The sequence below is a fragment of the Chondrus crispus genome, genomic scaffold (genome assembly GCF_000350225.1).
Source record: "Chondrus crispus Stackhouse genomic scaffold, scaffold_73, whole genome shotgun sequence".
In the NCBI taxonomy this organism is placed as follows: Eukaryota; Rhodophyta; class Florideophyceae; order Gigartinales; family Gigartinaceae; genus Chondrus; species Chondrus crispus.
In genome coordinates, this window is record NW_005178667.1 from 66,809 (window position 1) to 78,005 (window position 11,197).

At 49.3% G+C, this 11,197-nt stretch overlaps 4 protein-coding genes; 2 read left to right on the forward strand and 2 right to left on the reverse strand.

Annotated features, from left to right (window-relative positions):
* Window positions 1-213: 213 nt before the first annotated feature.
* Window positions 214-771, forward strand: CHC_T00007426001 (hypothetical protein). The gene has a single exon (XM_005711013.1). It carries the CDS (start codon window positions 214-216, stop codon window positions 769-771), a length of 558 nt encoding a protein of 185 aa, XP_005711070.1.
* A 338-nt stretch (window positions 772-1,109) lies between these two features.
* Window positions 1,110-2,657, forward strand: CHC_T00009149001 (putative phycocyanobilin Cys-84 alpha-C-phycocyanin lyase, CpcE subunit). Its single transcript, XM_005711014.1, has one exon. It carries the CDS (start codon window positions 1,110-1,112, stop codon window positions 2,655-2,657), a length of 1,548 nt encoding a protein of 515 aa, XP_005711071.1.
* Window positions 2,658-2,695: 38 nt separating this feature from the next.
* CHC_T00007427001 (hypothetical protein) lies at window positions 2,696-4,498 on the reverse strand. The gene has a single exon (XM_005711015.1). The coding sequence runs from the start codon at window positions 4,496-4,498 to the stop codon at window positions 2,696-2,698; it is 1,803 nt and encodes a 600-aa protein (XP_005711072.1).
* A 3,612-nt stretch (window positions 4,499-8,110) lies between these two features.
* On the reverse strand, window positions 8,111-10,960 carry CHC_T00009319001 (Serine/threonine protein kinase Nuclear). XM_005711016.1 is given in 2 exon segments: window positions 8,111-8,203; window positions 8,204-10,960. 1 exon segment carries the CDS (start codon window positions 10,958-10,960, stop codon window positions 8,204-8,206), a length of 2,757 nt encoding a protein of 918 aa, XP_005711073.1. The 3' UTR covers window positions 8,111-8,203.
* Window positions 10,961-11,197: the final 237 nt, after the last annotated feature.

Sequence of the window (11,197 nt, forward strand, 5' to 3'; positions counted from 1 at the left end):
CTGCAGGGGGAAACCCTACCTCACCATCCCCTTTTCTCCGCCTCCTCATTCACAACTTCACACCTCCTCCGCTATCCCAGCATCGCTCGCCAGCATCACTTGCGCCATCCTTTCACTATGACAGCCTTCATTCCAATTATCCCGACCGGTTCCTTCCGTGCCTCGTCCCCGCTCCGCCCTGCCGCCACCTCCCCACGTCACCGCTCCCCGCGCATGGCCTACGACCCGAGTCCGGACATCCCCCCGACCTCCAAGTATCTCTCCTTCATCCCTGTTGATCGACTAAATAAGGCCCCCGTCATCACCATAAATAACTTTTCCAACGAACAAGTCAACTCTGTCTCGGTCCGCCTCGCAGACTTCTTCCGCGACGAAGGCGCTGGCAACTCGGTCAAGGCGGGCGTCAAAATCGATGATGAGAAAGCTCCGGACGAGTCCAAATGGGCAAAGTACTACGACCCGCAAACCGTCAACGAGGCCCCCATCATTTCCATCTACAGCAGCGTCGACGACTTGCCGTATACGAAATGGGGTGTCAGTATCATACAGACCGTTGTGCCGACTAGACTAGATGAGGGCAGGAAGTTGCTGGGAGATGTCCCACCTAACCCAGACTCGTACAAGGAGTACATCCCCAATACTAACATGGCTCCGGATATCACCGTGAGCTTGGGAGCAACAGATGAACAGTCCAATGTAACGGTCGACATGAACACCCAGTTTACATCGGAAGCTGCTGTCGAAGCCATTTTTGCCCAATTCCGGCGTTGAGTCCATATCGAAAATATGTCAAAAACAGCGCCTGTAGTGAAGCACAATAAAAGTTCTTTCTTAATCTCATCGCCCTTCTCGTCCGCCCTGCCTTTCAATGCTCTCTCCTTCCTAGACTACTCCAGCTAGTTGTTCAATGCTTGAAGTAGAAACCCAGTCCATACCTGCCAAACATGTTTTTCTTTCAAGAGCGTTGCTTGTTCGAAATATATACACATATATTCCCAAAACAATCTCAAGTGATCTCTTCCAAAAACGAGAGGCATCGGGGAGGCTGTAAACAACAACTTCAGCGCGTGGGCCGCTCTTCTGTTATCCCGTGAACGCACTTCTAAGTCATGCCATTTTCTTTCGTCTTGCCTGTCCCGCTTCCGCCCCACCGCGCGAACCAACCAACTACTTCACTCCGTGCACGGCGGTATCGACCGGCCCGAGCTACCCTTTCGTCAAATAACTTGTACGAGGTTCTCGGCCTTCGTCCACCCAACCCCAAGTCCTCACCTTCTCTCAACGAGATTCGCAAAGCATACCTCGAGCTCGCCAAGACATTGCATCCCGATGTGACTACGGAAACCGACGCCGACGCCGGTGCCCGCTTCGAAATCATCGCGCGGGCGTGGGCTGTGCTGGGTGACCCTTCTCTACGTCAGATATACGACAGCACGGGTCATGAGGGCCTTGCCGCTATACGAAGCATCGATGACCGTGCTGCAACCGTGCGCGAGCGATACTCCGCCCTTGACGGCGAGCAACTCGATTTTCTTTCGGATACAGGCCAGCTCATAGGCGGTCTCCTGTCCCCTGCCGATGAAGCGCCTCCTGGGATGGGTGACGACGATCGCACAGGAGAAGGCAGCGAACGTGATGACGCATGTCCCCGGTCCGTGGAAGAGGCCATATGGAACATACAATTCCATGAGGATCGATCCGTCAAGTATTATGGATTGTGGTGGATCTACAAGTTTAAGGTCAAGCAAGCTGAGAAAGCCCTGGTCAAGGTCCTGCGCACTTCGACGGAACAGACGGCCTTGGGTGGATATGGCCTGCGACGCCGAGCGGCATTGGCCCTTGGAGCTGTAGCTGCAGCTCCCACAAACGAAAATGACGCTGCAGTCCTGGCGCTGAAAGAGGCCCTCGAGAGCCCAGACTATTTCCTGAGGTATAGGGCTGCTGAGGCGCTCGCAAATATCGCACAGCGAGCAGCACTTGTCCCGGACCCCACGACAGCGTTCCCGCAAGTAGTTGTTGATCAGCTCAAAGCAATGTTGCAGAGAGGCAAGCAATACTTGGAGGAAAAAAATGAGTCGAAGAGTGGATATACGCAACAAGAGGGTTTGTTTGATCTTGAAAAACTCGACCCTGTCGTGCGAGAGAAGCTTGAAAAGGTATTCCAGGACAGGCGACAAAATGAAGAAAGGAGTAAGCGTACTACAATGACACCGCAACTGGGAGTTGATGAGGTCGGATCCGACACTGACGAGCCCTATGAATGGATACTGAAAGCCATCTCTGCTATAACATCTGGTGCAGAGGCCCATGACAAGCAACTTCTAAGCGTCATTCGATCGTATAGAAACAACTCTGTTCCTCTTGTGAGGTATGCCGCCCACAAAGCACTTTATGCACTAACAAATGACTCTATTCATGCAGAGGAAATCGTACAGGCACTTGAGTATGGTGTAGAACATCACTATTCGCAACGCGTTCTCATTCGAGATTTGGGAGACGTAGGTTATTCAAAAGGCGCTGCATCTGTAGCTTCTTGTCCTATGGTTGAAAACAGCTTCAAGATTTTCGCCCTCAAGAATATGCTTGCTAAGAAAAATCATGATCCGAAGGATGACGATGTACGAAACGTCTTGGAGCACATGGATTCGCTTTTATAACTGAGGGTTTCTCCTGAAACACTCGTGACATTGACTATTTACGAATTTATAGCCCTGGACCTTGTTCTTAATGTCTTCTTTCTCAGTTTGGAGTTGGTCCGAGCCGATGGTTTTGGAAGCCCACAGAGTAGCCGCGCATGGCGAACGACTGCTGTTGCTAGATTGCCAGCATTCGTGTCAATTCGCTGCATTAGTGCGCACGTCTTAACATGTCGTAGGTTTGCATCCCTGTAGTGCGTCAAGACGAACGAGTGAGTACTGTCAGACTGAGCATATTTTGCAGCAGCGGCCGAAAATTTTGCAAGTAGTGCAAGAGCATCATTATGTGATCTATGGTCCTCGGGATAAAAGTGCATCATGCATGCTTTGAAGCCTTCTTCGTCGGGATGGGCAATATATCTATCATAGCTCACGTGTGCTAGGTGCTTGGCCATCTTTTCGTACTCTTGTGGATAATAACCAAACGGCTGTATTTCCATCATTGTAGAGTTTTCTCGCATGAAAATCATGTTTGTGAGCAGTGGGCCGTGCCCTGCTATCCAAATATCAGTCTTCTGCATGGCATTCATGTGCCATCGCAACGATCTACTTTCTAACGTCATTGTGGATACTTTGAGTTGCAGTCGCGGAATCCGTCTAGCCTGACGTGATAAGGCTTTGCGAAGCTGAGGAATGTTCAATATGTAGCGACCAACAAGTCTACTTCTAGTCCCATCCACAAGCTTTCTATTAGAGATCGTGACATTAATGCTGCAGTGATGGTTGCGGTCTTTCGCCTCCGCCACTAAATCGCGTGCTTTCTTTTCGATTTCATGAAGGTGAAGGAAGTGCATGTTTTGGAGATGGTCTTTTGCCACAAAGTTCTTGTTGTATGGGCCTCTTGTGAAGAGAGCTGACCGATAGCACTGCATACCTTCTTGGTTTTCATTGTCGTCTTCCATATATGTTATCTTAGCATGCTTCCCAGAGTCTGGCGGCTTCATTAGTCTTACAAACTGGCGGACCCAAGACACTCTATCGTCCATGTCTTCTATCCTTGAGTGTAAATAGACAGCTGGCCGAAAGTCTTGCGTCAGAGTAGGAAATATGTTGCAATCTGTTCCCTTCCTAGAATGACATGATTTCGTGACGTGATGGTCTCCGTATACCAAGTCGAAGACGATAGCATTTGACATGAAGTCTTTGATAAAGTCTGGCATGCTTGGTCGTGATGTATGAATACCAACAAGTTCATAGGGGTCTAAGGGCTGCGGAGGAAAGCTATCCTCGAGAGAAAACTCCAGTTTCGAGTGACCGCAATGAAAACTGATTGTAGTGTCGTATCGCTTCATCCATTCCGGTAGTACCAAAGTGCCATCAGGCCGAACGCATGCGTTCATCACTCGACAAATTCGAGCAGGATGGAATGCATGACTGTATGTTATCAAACCTCCGTAAACCTTCTTATCGTCGATTTCTGTAAAGAAGCGCAGCGGGACTTTACCAGATTCTTGCCCTGGAGCTGAGGCAGATGGCTCCCTTTCTCCAGATAGTTGCTCAGCTCTCTCTGCGTTAATGTTTGTCCCGTTGTCCACGCTCTCATCTAGAGTTGTATCTTTTGTCATAAAGCCTGACAACGCAACTGAATTGTCCATTTCTCGAACTACCATAACCTTTTCGAGCTGATCATGAGAAGACTGATTTGTTTTGTAAAACAATTCATTGAGTCCCATGCGTTGCAAAGCATGAAATGAACTTCTTTTCGTCTCTTGAGGTTTTTTTGGCTGAGCTACAGGGAGACTAAGGACCACACAAAAGAAGAGAGCAATGAGCGAAACTCGTGCGGTTGTCAGGATCCCCATGTTCACTCAGGTAGATTGTAAAACGAATTCGCCGCCGCAAAATACATCAGTCCATTCCCCAATCTCTGCTGAGAAGTGCGCTAGCAAGGAAGCTGTTGACCAGAAATGTTCTGAAAGGCCCCTCTCTCAAATGCACTTCGGTCTGATATTTCCTGTTTACATACGCACGAACACAGATCGGCAATAGAAGCCTTTCCAAGTGAAAACAACTGTTCACTCCATCCTTCGTGTCTTTATCAATAATAGAAATATTAAATCCTTCCGCTTAAGCAACGCTCCTTTAGTGCAATAGCATGGCTAAAAAACAAAGATATGAACCAATGAAGAAATCCACTGCATTGTAAATACACAGTTGTTTTTATTATGTCTTGTCAGAAACGAAAGCTTCTATCGCCGTCACTTTCTGTGCACTCGTAATAGTAAAAAATCAACATGTCGCGGACTGAGAAAAGTTAAAAACGACAGTGTTTGCTGTTTTCTTGGAGCATAAATATAGCTAAAATTCAACAGTTGAACCATCGCTAATAATAACAAAAACAAATGCTTGTGGCTGCGCAAGATGTGAAAACAGAAAGGGTCGTACAGCAATGGGTAATTTTTCCATAGAGGGTTTCTATCCCGACATTACTTCATTGCGAGGTCTGTTGGTCTCACAGTTCTGTATGTATACTTCTAAAGCGATAGATACCGTTTGATGCACAGAAACGAGTAAAAAGTGTTCTTCGCATCCCCATACCTTACTGGATCAGAGAGCTTCAATACAAAAAACGCTCTGAATCTCATGTATCCTTAATCTTCATGACAGATGTGACACTCTGCACAGCCCTATCAAGAAAATTTCTTTGCAAGCCTTTGGAAAGAAATGTTGGGATCATATTAAAAATAATTTGCGTTGCAGGGTAAAGCAATCGATATCGTAGAAGAGACCTACTGAGGCTCCTTAAAAATACGGCTTACTCGGTTTCGGGTCTTTGCTGGCTTCTGTCGAAATTGCGATGCAATTCTCTAAAAGCATGAACGTTATTGTTAGCATCAAAATTGAGACCGAGAACTGCGACGGGACAGTAGATACTGTACCCTTGGGTACAGTATTAGAGATAATGTGAATTCTGTACACGTACTGAAATACTGTAGAAATATTTCCGACCTTGGCTTCAGAGGGCTTGCTCTTTGTGTCGACGCCGAAGTCCACGGCTTGGCAGACCCTGATAGAGCAATGGGGCAATCCTCTGTACCGTGTCTGGTTCAAAAATTGCAGCGCAGTTGTTTGAAAAACATTTGCCAAAGCAGTTGCTTCCGGTTTTTCTCGTTTCCACGAAGTATGCAATCCTCATCTAGGCAGTCTGCTTAAAGTGCACTCGCACTTGAAACAGCTCTAGACTTCGACGATACGGAAGCCGTCACAACACTTGCGGGAAATTGAGTATTTACCAGGCCATTTGGCTAATCCCTCCAGGTGAGAAATGAAGATGGAAGAATGGAGGCGCTTGAAAGTGACACTGCGTAGTTTCGCGGATGTTAGTGCTCTCGCGAGGCAGTGTAGTGCACACAGTTTTGAAACTCTTTCCTACATTCATCAGCAGCTTTACTGTCGCCAGATGGCGAAAACATTTTATCTCATTCAGAAATATGGTGATGCGTTTGTTACCCGCTTCAAAGCTGGTCATTCTCTCTTGGATATTGCAGATTGGATTGATCTATCCCCAACTATGGTTGCGCGTCGGGTTTTAGAACTGCACTCCAGATTGAGCCGACAACAAGTAACAAAGGCTTTGAAAGACGTGAGTGGGATCAAAGGCCAACGTTTGCGCGAAGAAATTAGGCTTTGCGTAGAAAGTGACGCATACTCAGGCCCTCATGTCGATCGGATAAGAACTGTGATTGGTGTGGAATATGAGCTTAGACTTCTCGATGAGCTGAGGAACTTGCGGGTCGAGTTTGAGTCAGAGCAAGAGTTGCGAGATCGGGGATGCCACAAGACACCAGATGTGCTTTTACGAGTCCCAATCGGCGTGAGGGGGAAACCGATATGTTGGATCGACAGCAAAGCGAAGTTTGGAGATGAGTTTACAATGACAAAGGATTACACAGGCTCATTAAGTTCCTATGTTGGCCGATTCGGTCCTGGGATGGTGATATATTGGTTTGGTATTATTGAAGACTGTCCATCCCCATTGATGCAAGATTCCGGTGTTCTAATCGTTGATAAATTTCCAACTGATGTGCAGTCATTGCCGGGTACTTACATCCCGGCACCACCGTTAGACGAGCAAGTCGAAATCTCTCCCGTTGTCAAATCCATCGGATGCAATGACGAATCACGCGCATGACTCACCCTTCTTCTATACCCGGCAATGGACATAGATTCCTTGTGTCTCGAAAGCACAGGTTCAAATGGGGTAGCTTCAACATTGAGGTCTTGCTTCAAAGCTGCATTATTCAATTTGTCTTCGTGTCGGGGAAGACACGCACAGATAATTGAATGTTAGTGCAAGCACTGATTCCTTGAGCCATGACCCTACTTGATGAGGTTTTCGACTTTTTTGATTTGTTCCCGATGATATGGTGTCAGGACTTTGTGCTTAGTGACAGTACCGCGGATGAGGAGTAGGAGAATTATTAGTGCGCCACAACAGCCCCACAGATATGAGCAGCCGCTTTGCGAGTTTGCGTCCCTGACGTGATGCGCCGTCGAAGCAATTTGGAGGCAGAATCGAGATGCTGCCCCCACGAAGTCGTTTTGATGTGATGCGTATCGCATAATTTCAACATGATTTCGGGGGAGCAGATCGACCAAGAGTGTGAAAACAATGAGCGCAGGGCAGACCAGAAAGATTAGACCTAAACCGCAAAGGAGCAGTTCCCGCTTCATCATGCGTTGATTATGCTTTCGACTGAATTCATCAATCGCCTTGAGTTCCCTTTCCAGCACACTGGCGGCCGCTTGTCGCGCCAACATTTCTAGGCGTTCGTTCAGCGCTGAATCAGATGGAATTTGTCTTAGCTGAGCGCCCTCTTTGTCAGAATTGAGTTCATGACACAAGCTAGATTCGAGATCTAAAGAATGACAACTTTTCGTTTCATCTTGCAAGGCCGTTCCCGTTGGGAAGGAATTTTTTTGGCTACGATCCCTTACATGCCGCCTGCGTAGCCCCATGTCTTGGTTCATTATCAACAGTTTTGAGGTTTCTTACTTTTTGTGTTGGAACGTGACGGAGCAACAACGGCTGCTTCCCGAGAGTTGGTACGTTTTCGCGTTTTGTCGTGATATGGTAAAGAGATTCGGAGGTACTCTCTACTGGTTGTATAGAATGCAGCAACAACTGGTTGTCAGACTCGACTACGCGACACACATCCGTGTTGCACGCCCAACCTTTGTGCTGAAAATGAATATGTAAAAATTAGCGCTTCGTTATTTTCCCGATTTGTCAGCCTGCGCAGGGGACAAGAGGGAAAAGAGGTGAAGTATAACAATTACAATTACTGACAAATGGATGTGACGTCGGCGAGAGAGAAAGAGCTCGGAGACTGTCCTCTGAGGGCAGCGTCTTGCCATGGGAGCATGGAAACTGGTACACTGAGATGGCATGACTTCTTCAGCAAAATGGATCCTGTCATCAATAATAACTCGTTTACATATATACAAGAGTTAGGGGGCTGCTCCAACAAAGGTGCGCCCGTACCACTAAAATGTAAGGCTCTGTACTACATTGAATCTGAGGAAACGACGGAATTGTTAGGAACTGGATGAGCATTCGCTCGATCCGGAAACTCTGACATATCAGTGCTTGCTGTGGACGTGCTGGTCCTTGGCCCCAAGCTTTCTTGAATTTCAGCTGCAGTCCCCGACAGGTCTTCCTTTGCATGCCGAATAACGGCAGGAACGTTACTTGTGGGAGTGTTGGTCAACTCCCTTGACGCAGTGTTCAGTTCCCTGGATGCATAATCGACGAAGAGATCAACTTCGGACGCAGTCGGTTTCAAGTTAACGCCACTCTGCGGTGAATTAGTGCCTGTAGCCTGTCGCGTGCGAGGAGTTTTCATTGGGGGACAAGACGAAACCTCCTCTGGTATATGGAGGCGGCTCATGCGGCGCTCAACACCATCGTCGTCGGTGCCGGCCGAGCATGCAGACTCAGCCTCGATGTTGGCGGATTCCGGTATTCCTTGGGTCTCGTCTTCTGCATCAGTGTCCTCGACGTCTGACCGTGCATGTTTCGATCGCAACTCGGGGAGGGAAATGCAGCTGTGAAGACTTCGCGTGATGCTCCCATCTCGCTTCTCCTCGGTCTGCTTGGGCGGTAATTCGTCCCAAAAAACAGTAGAGGGTCGAATCGAGACCTCCTTCACCACCTCTGCACCAAGTGCTTTCTCACCGAGGGAATCTCCGCCGGAATCATTTTCCAGTTCCTCGTCGTTCTTGAGTGCCATCGCAGGAAAGCTCTCTGGCTCGGATAGAGTTTGCTCCCGGTCCATCTGGATGTGCGTTGAGATGGCGAACGCGCCGTCTGCGGTGGAAGACACGGTTGGTGGCACATTTTCGCTCATTTGAGGTTCGACGGCCTCGTTCGTATCCACAAACCTGACGTGTCCGCTTCTGCCATCCGACGTTTCCGTTTGCTTGCACTCGAGAGCTGCATCTGTCACACGATCTGGAAGATGGGTACCACGATTCTTTTCTGTCACAACTTCTGCTGCAGCGATCACTGCTGCGGCCTCCGCCCCGCGCGGGGAACGCAACGGCTTTAACCGACTCTCTTCTCTCCCACCTTCCAGTGACAACGCGTTTGTCATCGTCGACGACTGCTGTCCCCTCCTTACTGCCGCGTGATGCCGATGTGGCTCATGGTTCAAGTTCTGGTAGCCGCCCCATTGTGTGTCCAGGTGCCTTGGTATAAATGTGAAGCCGACAAACTCCAAGTCTCTATTTCGGTTATATCGGAAGCGCTTCGAGGAGCGACGCCGCGTTATCTTGGATGTACTATTGCGAGTGTCTTCGTTTCCACTTTCAAAAGTTTCCAACAGTCCACTGCACGGCTCTTGCGCCATCTCGGGTTTTCGCGGGATGAGCTTTGAAATGTCCGACTTTGTGATGTCGTCCTCGAAATAGCGCGTATCTTCTTCTGACTCTAGCTCTGGGATAAAGGGAGCGGGTGTGCGGGCAAGACTATGCCAATCAATGCCAGCAAAGAAAGGGTGTTCTTTAAATTCTTCCAACCCACGCTTGGCGCCCAGACGATTGCGCGAATCGCAGAGGAGACGACAAATCAAGTCTCTTGCCGCAGGGCTCATCCTTGACTCGGGAAGCTCGCGGGGAAAGTGAAAGTAGCGCTTCCACTGACATATCATACTAGTCACATTGGCCGGGTCTCTGGAGCAGAAGGGGGGGCAACCAACAAGCATTTCAAAAAGAATAACGCCGACGGACCACCAGTCGCACGACTCTGAGTAACTGCGATCCTGGAGAACCTCTGGGGCGATATAATTGGGAGTGCCAACCTGGGAGAAAGCATTCTCCTTGGCCAGAGCCTTCCATAGCTTGACTCTGTAGGCAAGGGGGAAGTCGACATCACCGCGGCGGATATGCTCGATAAAGTTGGGGCGGTTGACGTATTCTGTGCTTGTGATAGCAAGCCAGTGGCGCTCCGAGGGCTGCATGAGACTTTTCGAAAGGCCAAAATCAGACAAGCAGATGTGGCCGTCTTTTCGGAAAAGAATATTGTCGGGCTTGATATCGCGATGAATGATACCCGTCCTGTGGAGGGCATCAATAGCGACGACGAGCTCGGCAATATAAAAACGGGCCCAATCCTCGGGGAGAAACTCCTTGCGGATAAACATTGTCATCATGTCGCCGCCGTGCAAGTATTCCATGATAAAGTAGAGATGGTGTTCGTCTTGAAACGAGTAATGCATCTTGACGACAAGCGGGTGCTCGCCGACAGAGGCCAGAACAAAGCGCTCGAGCCAGACGTGGTGGACCTGCCTCTTGTAAATCATATCCCTCTTCTGCAACTTTTTCATAGCATACAAGCGTCGATCGCCGCGATGCCTGACGAGAAAGACCTCGCCAAAGCTGCCTTGTCCAATTTTGCGTATAATTTCGTAGTGGGCAATGCTCATGGGGTTGCGCTTGCGGCGAATGTATTCGAGCTCCCGCATAAACTGTTCCTTCCGAAGCCTCACCCTGGTAGCCTCATCGATATGGCCCGCGCGTGCAGCGGACTCGATGCGTGCTATGGCATGCTCGCGGTCATGGTAGAGCATGAAAAAGTCGCGATAGTAGACTTCGATCTGACGCTTGGCGAGACGCTTCTCGTGGGGAATGTCCAGGTCCTCGTGGGAGGATCTCTGGGATGGGTGAGGGGAAAAGGCGGAAGGGTTGATGTGCTCTGAGCGGTTATTACGCGGGGACGAGGGCAAGCCGGTGGGGCCATCTTCCTTGGTGGGCAGTGCGCCCATGGCAGGAAAACGGGCTTGTAGGCTGTTGCTCTACAGGTAAGGTGCAGGGTTTGGGGGCATCTGGTCTGAGTCGTGAGGGGGAGCGCCGGGAAGGGAGGGAGGATATGTGTAGTAGGGGCGGGGTAGAGGTCGCGGTGGAGGTTGCGGTTGCGGTTGCGGTTGAGGTTGATTATTCAGGTGGGGAGAGGGGGAGAGGGAGGAGAGGAGCAGGGAGAAAAGATGTCGGTTGGGGAGATG

Coding starts and splice junctions, on each gene's coding strand:
- CHC_T00007426001 (XM_005711013.1), top strand. CDS start 214: ATGGCCTACGACCCGAGTCCGGACATCCCCCCGACCTCCAAGTATCTC.
- CHC_T00007427001 (XM_005711015.1), bottom strand. CDS start 4,498: ATGGGGATCCTGACAACCGCACGAGTTTCGCTCATTGCTCTCTTCTTT.
- CHC_T00009149001 (XM_005711014.1), top strand. CDS start 1,110: ATGCCATTTTCTTTCGTCTTGCCTGTCCCGCTTCCGCCCCACCGCGCG.
- CHC_T00009319001 (XM_005711016.1), bottom strand. CDS start 10,960: ATGGGCGCACTGCCCACCAAGGAAGATGGCCCCACCGGCTTGCCCTCG.